Below are 12,016 nucleotides of genomic sequence, written 5' to 3'. Positions count from 1 at the left end.
GGCATGTTACTCCTGTGATCGGTACTAATAGTAATTATAATATAATTTAAGATTTGTGAAGCGCAGTAGTAGAATATAAAGCAAGACAGGTTTTCAAAAGGACAGTCTACCTGGCAAGTAGATACGCACAGTGATACCTTGCCATACAATGCCTCAAATCACATATAAGCTTAATATTATTTTTCCATACACTTTTACAAGAACAATAAAAAAAAAAAAAACCCAAAACAAAACATTAACAATGTCTGGATTGAGTGGTCTTTAAATAGTTGACTCATTATTACTCTACCTTTTTGGAGCTGTCTGGTACCCTATCTCCTGCCACTAAGTATCCCTCGATGAGATGAATACAGTAATCTACCGAGGACCCGACTAAGATAGAGAGAGAGACGGCTTCTACAGCACCCATCTCCCATCCAAGAAGATAAAACATGCTGATAACAACTAAGATTACACCTAAGAAACAAAGAACATCATCAATTAAAGACACTGCACACCTTTGGAAATTGTCAAAGACAATAATCAGTGATACAACAATCACAGTAGTTCAAAATGAATAATACAAAATGTTGTTAGAAGAGAAGCTAAATATTACAAAATGAGCAAGTAGGGCTCTTTTGATTAACAAATTACCTGTACATAAAATTGAAAACACTTAACCTAGCCTGGAACTTACCTCCAATGGTTAAGAAAGCAATGAGTAGAATGCCAATATGAGCTGTGAAGATAACGACGGCTACCACGCATACCAGCAGTGAGAAGGCCACACCGTATATTGCACTGGTCACACCTGTGGGAGGGACATGGACAGGTCAATGGTATTCATTATTAAAGTCTTAGTTTAGCCTTCGAGAAAGACTCTGCTAGGGTCGTAGCGTCAGATTTATTGTTTTTGCTATAGTTTTTTGTTGTTGTAAACACGAATTACAAATAAGAGTGGGTATCAAAATACCTTGCATTTTGTTTATTTTTATAAAATATCCAACGTACCAACAATCTCCATGAAGATCTGCTTCCAGTAGGAGCTGGTCTGGAACATCGTCTTGAGGCCGACCTTCTCCTCCTCCGTCAAACCATCAACCTCATCCTTCATCACTTCCTCCCATTTATTATAATCCTTGTATGACTCAAAGGATGACTGACCCATAAAGGTTTTCTACAAGAGTACAAGAGAAAAACAATAATATTAACAATTTTAAGATGTAAACAATATATGAACAGTCTTCTGGTAGATCATTTGTTTGATTAAAAAAAGAAAGAAATTAACGATAAATTATTTGTTTGCACGTATTACTGATTTGGTTTGCGGTAACACCAAGTGTGTATCTACTCTGTGCCAAGTAGTGTTTGTTCTTTAGAGAACTGTCTTTCTTTATTCTACTACCGCGGAGTAGATTTATCAGATTTTTTGGGAGACTTCTCAGTTCTGAATAGAACTGTCCTGCTTATTAACTACTACATGGGCGGAAGGTATAGCAAATTGGCTGGACGACTACCTTAGTTTAGACGATCGTTATTAACCTTTCAACGTACCGATTGGAACGCCATTGCAAACCAGACAACCCTGCTGCCACTCTTGTATACCAGGCTCTTTGAGCGGGTACCAGCCAGAAGGTTGGGTACCGGTAGATCTCTACACTCTTCATACTTGATCTTGATTGCGTTGACGTAACTGGAGAAAGCTGGTGAGGTAATCAGAGAAAAGATAATTAATAATAGTATAATATAAAATAGTTGTAATTATAAAGCATCTTACATCCATGACCTAAGCCCAAGGCGCTGTACAAATTAAAATAGCACCAAAACTGAAGTGGGAAACACTCAAAGAGCATGGCAAAATTTCTAAAAAAATAAACCACACAAATTTGTTGTTATTGTTATTGTTGTTTACCATCAGGGAAGCACTGTGCTCCACCCTCTTCAACCAGCTCCGTTCTAGCGGCTACATTCTTGCAGATCTTACACAACGCTCTAAGGGTGTCTTCACTCAGGATGTTGAAGTCGTTATCGTAAACGACTTGCCCCTGAAATATAATGATACAATGTAGATTTTCAATAGATAGATGGAGCTCCCGATTAAGACCATGTTTTCAAAGGTGCAATGTTATACACCCCTTGGCCAGGAAGTGCTACAAAACACCACAGGAAAAGCTTGGGGTTGAGGTTCGATTCCCCACAGTTCAAGGCTCAAGGTTCAACAGGTGTTCACCACCACCAAGATAAACCAACAATCAGCCATCAGTAGTGCAGTTTGACAATCTAGACCCCATGGCCACGACACGCTACAAAACACCATAAGAAAACCGTGGGTTTCAGGTTCGATTCCCCACAGTACCACACTCACCTCCTCCTCAGCTACAACATGCTCCGTTGATACCTCACTCATATCAATGTGGTCGATCCCAAACACCACGTAGACCAACGCGAGGTTGTCCAGTGCCGGCCGGACCGCAGGTTTCCCACAAGAGCCCCCCGCACAAGGGTTGAAACCGGGGTGTGGGGAGTTTGCACCCCCTTGGGAGGTATCCCCACCCTGGGCGGAGCTAGCCCCACCTTGGCTGCTGGGTCTGGTGGTTTGCTCGTGTGTGTCTGGATGGCCACTGTCCGGTGAAGGCGAATCTAAAATCAAAGCCATTTTAAAACATAACTTGAAAAGATTATCAGGAAAGTTTTAGGTCAAGAATTTATCCTTGGGTTAATACAGCATTGGGTTTTGTTAGCCAAGTTATTTTGTGAATATTTTCAATCAATAAAATAACAATATTGCTTTATATTGTCACATAGTTGAGCAAAATTCTGTGATCGAAAGTGTTTGACTTTTCCAACGGAAACTGGGAAACTATCAGTGAAAGTGTGTTACAAGCCCTCTATATCCCATGCTCTCCTCCCCACCCCTAAAAGAAAATATAAAAAAAAGCAAATGGGAAGAAACATACTGTCGCAGGCTCCCGAGTGAGCTTGATGAATAATCTGTTTGTTGATACATCCACTCGCCCGTAGATCACAGAGGTTAATGTAAGTCTGTTTGTTGCTACCACACACAGGATAAGAGTCTGAGGTACAGTGGAAGATACATCGACAGACCGGTTCCGATGTAGCGTCACCCTCTTCGCAAGTACTACCGAACTCACAGGTTGGGCCAACTTCGGCACAGGTTAGCCCTTTAACAAGAATATCAATATAGAAATTGAGGTATGCATGGTGAAGTATCAAGATTTCTATGGATTGCCAGGTAAATTTTGTTCTTTATATTCTACTACCTGACGAAGACTAGAGCAAGCTAGTCGAAACGTTGAGACCAAATTAAGCCTCACTCTGCGGTAGTGAGTAATAGTCCAGGTCTATTGTCTACCTTTTGCCCAGGTATTAGTTAACAAGCAGAACAGTTTCTTCAGAACTTTGAGAAGCCTACTCCACGGTAGTAGAATATAAAGCAAGACAGTGTACAATTAGTTAGTTAGTTTGTTTGTTGAGATGATCTTCCCATTAAGGGAACCTGGTAAACTCCCACATACAAGGGAATGTAAACACCAAGTTGGCAACAGCCAATCTCCCTCATACAACCATTGGTTTAACATCCTTGATTATGAATTGCACAAATAATGAAATTGAGATTCAGTAACTAGACAATATTTATTCTAGCCATTGTGAGATCAGCTGTGATAGCTTGGTGTGATTCTAACCCACAACATTGTGATTTTAAGTCTTGCAGTTTAATCACTTAACCCACAGTGACTCAATAGTATAGACCTTCATCATGGTGTGGCCATCTTGATTTTACCCCAATCCAAAGTATTGTAACCAAACTGAGGCTGGACGAAATAATAGTCTGGTGCCGTGTTTGCGCAATGAATGCCAGCATTTTGGAAACAGGGATCATGACCAAGATGGTGACAGCGTGATAAAGATCTACTGACTTTGGTGACGATTGATCTTCAACTTACGAATGCCTACTGTGAGTGCAGCAGTAATGACTTTTCCAAGCTCTGTAGTCAGTCCAAAAGAAACACCAGGTGGATTTGAGATGTCAGGAGAGAGGGTGTCAGCTGGGGGACGTGGGGTTACCTAAAGTGATAACAGGTGGATTACGCTTCAGTTAGTATAGGTTAAAGGAACTAAAAGAACTGGGTTTGCAGATATCATGGAAAGTTGTTTTTAGTGAGTAGAAATGTAAAAGTGTGGTGAGTTTTATGCAGAGGACTAGTGCATCCAAAGAGGTGAAAATTAGTTTTACTCTGATTTAGTGGACTTGTTGATCAGAGAAAGTGAAAATTAGTTGAGTTTTACTCAGAAGACTTGTGGATCAGAAAAGGTGAAAATTAGGTTTTAAACCTTCTCAAAAGTGTTAACCAGTGGAATTAAGGGACTTATCAATCAGAGAATGTGAACATTAGTGGAGTTTATTTTAGTGGAGTTATAGTGGACTTGTCAATCAGAGAATGTGAACATTAGTGGAGTTTATTTTAGTGGATATATAGTGGACTGGTCAATCAGAAAAGGTGAACATAAGTGGACTGACAAAAACACGTTTGGGTATCTGCTGTTATCATCACCTTTGTTGTCGTAGTGATAACACCACCGTGTTGGGGTGACGATGACATGGGGCGTCTGGTCGGGACTGGAATCACCACTGGCAATGTCACCGGGCCGTTTCCAGGGGTACTGGGCGCCCCGTTAGACGAGAATCCTGAGCAGGACCGACAGGCGATATCCGAACCGCTGAAGTTGTATGCTAAGTCCAAGAGCTGTTGGAGGTTGGTGTCCGGGTTGTAGAGGGCGGGAGGTCGATTGGCGGGGTTGATTTGGACAACCAGGCCCAGGGAGACGCCAAAGATGACCAGATAACAAACTACAAAGATCATACAAAAGTACACTCAAGATGAAAAAAACGAAAACACATGAAAATAGCAAGATTAATGCAGATGTTGTCACACACTGTTAAAAGGCACTGGTCACTATTGGTAAATACTCAAAAAAATTGTTAGCATAAAAACTGACTTGGTAACGAGCAACGCAGAGCTGTTGAAAACACTGTAAGACATGCTCCCTCTGTAGTACTGTAGTTAATGAATTGAATTGTATTGAATTGAAAAGCTTCTAATACTTACGGACCACAATCCATCGTCCTTTAATGACAGGGGTAGCAACACAGTTATAGAGGATACTTTGGAGTGTCTTGGTGATGCCACGAGTCTGCTTAGTAGGAGTAGAGGCGGAAGGAAAAGATGAGAGAACCTCATCGTCGTTGGTTAGAATAAGAGGTTCATCGTCTTCAATCAAAAGGTCTGTCAAAACAAATGGAAAATTTAGTTTATTTAAAGGAACGTTACAGCTTACAAACCAAATTGGGAGTGTGTGTGCGCAGAACATACCGGCCCAAAGCAAAAGCAGCCTAATGATAATTGGCAAAGCTCCAAAGAGATGCGGTATGATATGGCAGTTCAATCATTTGTGTGTATATAGTTCTGCTCTTCAAAACAGTGGGGTGTTGTGGTGTAGCGGATAAGAGCATCAGACTCGAGTTCTGGTGGTTAAGTCATTAGGATGTTGGTTTGAATCCTGGTCATGACACTTGTGTCCTTGGGCAAGACACTTAATTAACCACCAGCTTCTCTCCACCCAGGGTTAAAATGGGTACCTGTGAGGGCAGACACGGTTTATGTAAACGATTATAACTTGGAGTGCGGTAACTCGCAGAACCGGCTGTGTACTCCCCAGGGAGCTGAGATGGTTTAAGGAATGAATATTGCCCAGTGACTATGGGTTATAATTTCAGAAGCGCTACATAAAAATCTATTATTAATATTATTATTATCATTAACAGTGTTGCCTCTACTCTCTTACTCTGAGTGTTGTTTAATTCCTCTAGGTCCAGCAGGGGTATATCATTGTCATCTCCTCGAGTCTCCCTCAGACCGCTTCCCTCCTCGCTACCTCCCTCCTGGCTGCTCTGTTCATCCCCACCCTCCTCTGAAGTTTGTTGCAGGGTGGCTTGCCTCTCATGGCGTGCTAGAACGCGGGACAGGTTTGCCATTGCGGCTGCAGGGTCGTTTTTACCTCGTACACACCGACCAAATCTGAAATACAAATACCGACAACTGTACAGAAACTTTTGTAAACATTATGTTGTTGGATGTATCAATAATAAAAACAAACAAAAACCCCAAAACATCAACAAGTCTTTGTACTTACATGAAGGCTTCACAATGGAAGCAACGATGCCAGAGAGTAAGAGCACATGGCATGATGAGGACGACTAGAAGCCAACAGAAGCTGACGATTAGACACATGAACAGGCCAAAGTCATTGATGGCTGGTATCTGTCATGAAGAGAGAGAGGACCATTAATAACGTCTGGCGTGCTGAGCAGTTAAGCGCACCAGACTCGAGCTGTGAGCCCAATGTCATGGCTCTGTTTAGCAGAGTCATGACACTGGGCCCTTCGGATCAGCAGAGTGTGGGTCCTTGAGTCCCAGTCGTGACACTTGTGTCCTTAAGCAAGACGCTTGACCATTTCTTTGTTTCAGATGGGACGTAAAGCCACCTTTGCGAATTAACACGGTCGTTCATTTAGTGGAGTAAAAAATTTACTTGCGCGTCATGTTAGTTCATGAGAGCTAAAAAAAAACCTTGCAATTTTTTTATAGATCATTATATTCTACTTTTAAAATATCTTTTTAACCATTGCATTTCATAAGAAGTAATTCCAAATGCTTTTCACAGACTAACTCGCCCCAATCCAAGGCAACGTGTCCCTTTAAGCAACCCAAAGAGACTGACCTGAGAGGCGATGTTTGCAGCGAAGGCTCCGGCAGTCGTAAAGGAAGTGAAGAAGGTTGCTATGCCGGCCGTTTTGATGGTGTGTGCCATCCGCTGGACGGGGTCCTTGTAGTGGTCTGCTTGGAGGAAAGTGTTGACAAAGACAAACACGTCGTCTACACCTGGAGGCAGGTATGAAGAGGAGAAAGAAGATAGATTAGAGTAGGAACTAAGAATTTATCGACTAAAATGGGAACACAAATACACAAATTCATACTAACAATAAACAGATCTATACACCCAGTATCTGCCAACCATGACAAAGAGAAACATACAGAGGTGATTAAAACAAAATTATGAAAAAGAAATGAACACTCTTCTTAATGATATGAAATAAAGCACAAATCAGTCTGCTTAAAGGCACTGGACAGCTTCGGTAATTATGAAAGACCAGAGTTCTCACTCGGTGTATCTCAACATGCACACATGAACAAACCTGTGAAGATTTGGGCTCAATCGGTCATCGGAGTGGCAAGAAAATAATGAAGGAAAGTTTCTGATGCCTAATAAAACGCTTCAGGTCTAAAGTCTTTTAATATTGGAGTGTGAAATTACCTCTCTCTCAAAAATATGTTTCTTCAGAGGGAGTCGTTTCTCAAAGTGGTTTATACTATCAATAGCTCTCCATTGCTTGTTACCAAATGAGTTTTATGCTAACAATTATTTTGAGTAGTTGTCAATAGTGTCAAGTGTCTCTAAGGCTCTGAAGCTTTACTTTCTGAAATAAACCAATCAATAATTATCTTTGGCTTACCAATTCCGATGATGACAAACGCTGAGACCAGATTAAGCAGGCCCAGGGCAGCTTTCCCGAAGGCAACGTGATAAACAAAGTATGCCCAAGCGAAGCTGAGGAGGATGCTGGCAAAACCCCAGACGGTTAGCCAGACGGAGAAGGATGTCAGGATGAAGAGCAAGACGAAAATGGCCACGCCTAGAAAACAAAAATATGGGAATGTGAATTACTGAGGGGACTTCTTCTTTTTAATAATAGTAGTATTACTTATAATAACTGTGTTTTTTTAGAGTGTACTTTACACTAATGTATACTGATGCGCTTTGTAATAGTGCCCTGGGCATTGGGCAAACACAATTCATGTTTTGTGCTTGAAAAAACCTTTGGAGTGCCACAGTAGTACGGGGCTGTTTACTCCCAGGGAGTCGAGAAGATCTAAAATATTTTATTGGTCCACTGTCCAGGGTTCTTATGTAAAGTGCATATTGATATGTTATTGTAAAAAAATGTGCTTTAGGAACTTGTTTTGATGTTATTTTATTGTTAACCAAATGCCATTAGTCTATGACTTTTTATTTGGTCTTGTATTTTTATATGAAAATAAACCAATATTGAATTGAATTGAAAAAAAAAAGTTGTTGAATTGGATTTCCCAAAATTCGAGTCGTGCTTATTGGTACCTGTAGGTATTGCAAGGCTGAGGTCATGGGAGATGGTTTGTGAAACCTCGTAGTCAAAGAGTTGAGTTCCACCATAGAGAACACGTACTTTACTGTGTACAAAACAAGAGAAGAAAAAAGGAGATAAACAACAAGGGAAACTGACTGAGTACCTGGGAAGTAATTCTTGCCTCTAGCCATTGGGCAATCTCGATGATCTAGTTGGTATTTAAGACACTGCTATAGATTGGCAAAGGTCGTGGGTTCGAATCACACCCGAGTAACATGCCTTTGATTTTTTTCACAGAGCCTGGGAGTATACAGTGGTAACACACATCAGTGTATAATGGGTAAAACCCAAATTAATATTCTTCATCCCAGATGCAAATTTCTATCTATTTAAAAAGGATATAAACATATAAATAACAAGTGATAAACCACAATGAAGCACATGTCACATGGTCGTTTGGTTAGTACCTTTGTTTCATGGCTCTGCTTAATCGACACTTGCAGAAGAAGCAGAGAATTCTGCACTTACAATAAACGTATTTCACGGGTTAGCAGGGAACTTTGGCTTGTGCGCACTCCATGTTACTAGATGCATTATTCACTTACACAACTAGCACAAGTCGGCGCTTCAAAAGTAAGCAGAGAATGATGATTGTAGGTTAGAGTTCAGCGTTAAGCAGAGGCATGAAACTAGACCCAGATCTAAGACATTTGGCCAAGCTGAGAATCTTAAAAAGGGGTGAACACTTACTCAGTTGATGCATTGTTTAAAAGGTCGATGTATGTGATTACAAAATCCTTGTACAACTGGGAGACCTCATCTCTTGAAAGAGTGTTTGGGATTTCACCAATTGGTCCTCCAAACCACACCTGGGCAAAAAGACAACACAAGCTATGAGCATTATTGTGAAGCATATAAATGGGATTTCGCCAATTGGTCCTCCAAACCACACCTGGGCAAAAGAACAGAACAAGCAATGATCATAATACATTGTGAACAGGGTTAATGCTAGACCAATTTTATTGTGAGCAATAAAATCCATTTTTCCCGACTCACTGAGACAAAAACTATCTTCATTTTTGTTGTTGTAATTTGTAACAAAATACAGCGCCTCAGCAAGTAACATTTTGAGGGAAACTTTCTACCATCATTATCTTCAAACTGTGTAAGTTTAGTGTAAATCTGTGGACTTTTTTTATGTTTGTTTCATACAAAAAGTACCCAAACCCTTAAAGGCCTCTTACTATTAAAGGCAGTGGACACTATTGGTAATTACTCAAAACAATTATCAATACAAAACCTTTCTTTATTACCAGTAATGGGGAGAGGTTGATAGTATAAAACATTGTGAGAAACAGCTCCCTCTGTAGTGCCATAGTTTTCGAGAAAGAAGTAATTTTCCACGAATTTGATTTCGAGACCTCAAGTTTAGAACTTGAGGTCTCGAAATCAAGCATCAGAAAGCAAACAACTTTGTGTGACAAGGGTGTTTTTTTCTTTCATTAGTATCTCGCAACTTCTACAACCGATTGAGCTCAAATTTTCACAGGTTTGTTATTTTATGCATACACCAAGTGAGAAGACTGGTCTTTGACAATTACCAATAGTGTCCACTGCCGTTAAAGCATGGACGTGTCTTTATCAGAATGATCTCCCCAAGACCTTGAGTCTGGTGTGCTACATCACTCAGCTGAGGGCCCCCGTTTGCTTACCTCACTGCGTAGAAACTTGCTGCGTCTGTTTTTAGTGTTCATGCTGGTGTCGACGTACCAGTAGAAGGTGGTCTCTGTCATGGCGTTAGCTAGAGTTCCGTTAATATCAGCCAGCTCCGTCCCTACGCCATCGTAGATGATCTGTGAAGGAAATTGTAATGTTAAAACATCTTTCTGGTGAATAAATCGTTGCTCGTATCAAATAATCTTGTCCACAGCCAAACAATCTGTGTTTAGAGAAACAATATTAGACCAAGAAATTCGGTCCAGCATACCTGACCAATCTACTGACTTTCTATAAAACATCTCATAACTTGCACTCCAGTTCGGACAAGTCTACATTATTCATTCCTAGAAGCAAACACAGTTGAGGGTGGCTGCGCCTTTTCTGTTGCGGCCCCAAGGATATGGAACAGACTTCCTAACAACATCAGACAATCACCTACACTTCAAATATTTCAGATGCCACTCAGATCTCACCTGTTTACAAAAGCTTATTTTACGGCACCATGAGCAATGACTGTTGGAATATGGCGCCATACAGGCATGCACCTCTTTAATAGAAAAAACCAATAGTTTTTCCTATTGATCGCATTTCTGTGTCTGTTCTGTGTAATGCAGTTCAACAACCGCAATTCTGCAGACAAGTGGCATGCCTGCATATAAATGTTATGCTTGATTGATTGACTTACCTTTGAATCGACCTCAGATGGGTAGAAATATGTCATCAATGAATTTGGTGGGATACAGTGATTGTATGGCGCCAGGGCTGCGTCACCGAAGGATCGTGGGTTACGAGAACAGAAGAAAGTAAAGTTTGGATGGTTCATGATAGACATCTCAATGTTGTGTATCGTCTCCAGACGTTCCTTAGTGAAGATGTTTTTATCGTCTCCCTCGGCGATGTAGACGAGTTGTATGCGCCATCTCATAGAGCGATATCGAGGCGCAGATCTCCTCTGGCGAGTGTGAGAAGTCTCACCTTCATCCAACCCTCTCTTGGGTCTTGCGGCATTGTTTGGCTGGTCTTCATTATCGTTAATAAATAAATCTTGTTTGGCAAAATATGAATTACTGTTTGCTTGGGGGATTCCTGATATTTCAGAATTGGTTTTGCGTAGCAGTGAGTTGAATATATCATTACCGTCATTCGAATCCCAATATTTCAGATAGTCACCATCGCCAATTTGGTTATCAGCACTTCTTTTGGGCAAGTTTTTGAAGTCATCTTTCTTGGCCTGGTCGAAAGCCATCTGACGTCGAGTTGAGATGTGGTTTGGGATCTGGAACGCATTGAGGGATTTGTCAAAGTATGGAGTGGGGCCGACCACGAAGACGCTGACCCCAGCGAGGGCCAGCGACGCCCCGGTCATCAGGAATAAGATGATGACACTAACGATGGTTCTACTAAAGAACCATCCAAGAGCTCTCCAGGGTTGGCCAAGAGGAACTATCTCCGGAATGGATTCCTGACTGCCAAAACTCTCCTCGGAACTGCCACTGCGATCTTTATTGACGTGCGACTGGAAAGCAAAGGTGGCGCTATTCCTTGTCGGGTCACTGGTACTGAAATTCTGGTCTCCAATCAGTTGATCCGATTCGAAAGCTAAGTTGTCTACACCCTGAAGATCACTGTCTTGATTCCCGGTCGATGTTTGGAATGTGACCTCGTCATCCAAGCGTTCGCTGAAGGGGCCGTAACGGGAGGTGAAGCACAACTGACCCGACATGGTGGTTAGGGCTAGGGTGGTATCGTCAAAGGCGGTTGGTAGGGTGCCAGTCTGGGCGTGGAACGGGGCGTGGCAAGTCTCCCCACTCAGCAGCTTTACGCGGATAGATTCAGGAATCAAATATCTGGTAAAGGAACGTAGAGAAACAAAATGTTATTCAAAATCTAAGACAAATCTGTAAAAACTGGTTATCAATTTGCCCACTTCAGGCTTTGTTCACTAAACAGAGACTGGACACATGGTAATTGAGACCAGTGTTCTCACTTAGTGTATCCGAACTGCCTTCGGATGTGACATAAAGCGGTTGGTCCTGTGTGTTGTGTTACGTAAAAGAACCCAGTGCACTTATC

At 41.4% G+C, this 12,016-nt stretch overlaps 1 protein-coding gene across 2 annotated transcripts in view; it reads right to left on the bottom strand.

Moving 5' to 3' along the window:
* LOC139950678 (protein dispatched homolog 3-like) overlaps positions 1-12,016 on the bottom strand; it is a 29,647-nt gene that overhangs the window by 3,470 nt on the left and 14,161 nt on the right. For both annotated transcript variants that reach the window (XM_071949468.1, XM_071949469.1), the window contains exons 2-19: positions 10,629-11,790; positions 9,937-10,077; positions 8,975-9,093; positions 8,236-8,327; positions 7,574-7,753; positions 6,781-6,941; positions 6,193-6,320; positions 5,845-6,077; positions 5,109-5,285; positions 4,554-4,849; positions 3,945-4,065; positions 2,937-3,161; positions 2,345-2,619; positions 1,892-2,024; positions 1,534-1,682; positions 991-1,156; positions 677-790; positions 290-456 (exon numbers count right to left, since the gene is read on the bottom strand). In XM_071949468.1, coding sequence (XP_071805569.1) covers positions 290-456; positions 677-790; positions 991-1,156; positions 1,534-1,682; positions 1,892-2,024; positions 2,345-2,619; positions 2,937-3,161; positions 3,945-4,065; positions 4,554-4,849; positions 5,109-5,285; positions 5,845-6,077; positions 6,193-6,320; positions 6,781-6,941; positions 7,574-7,753; positions 8,236-8,327; positions 8,975-9,093; positions 9,937-10,077; positions 10,629-11,666 — 3,915 coding nt within the window. In that variant the 5' untranslated portion in view covers positions 11,667-11,790. The remainder of the gene's footprint in view (positions 1-289; positions 457-676; positions 791-990; positions 1,157-1,533; positions 1,683-1,891; positions 2,025-2,344; positions 2,620-2,936; positions 3,162-3,944; positions 4,066-4,553; positions 4,850-5,108; positions 5,286-5,844; positions 6,078-6,192; positions 6,321-6,780; positions 6,942-7,573; positions 7,754-8,235; positions 8,328-8,974; positions 9,094-9,936; positions 10,078-10,628; positions 11,791-12,016) is intronic.

This window comes from Asterias amurensis, chromosome 18 (assembly GCF_032118995.1).
Source record: "Asterias amurensis chromosome 18, ASM3211899v1".
Lineage (NCBI taxonomy): Eukaryota > Metazoa > Echinodermata > Asteroidea > Forcipulatida > Asteriidae > Asterias > Asterias amurensis.
This window is presented reverse-complemented; position numbering and strand designations above follow the sequence as displayed.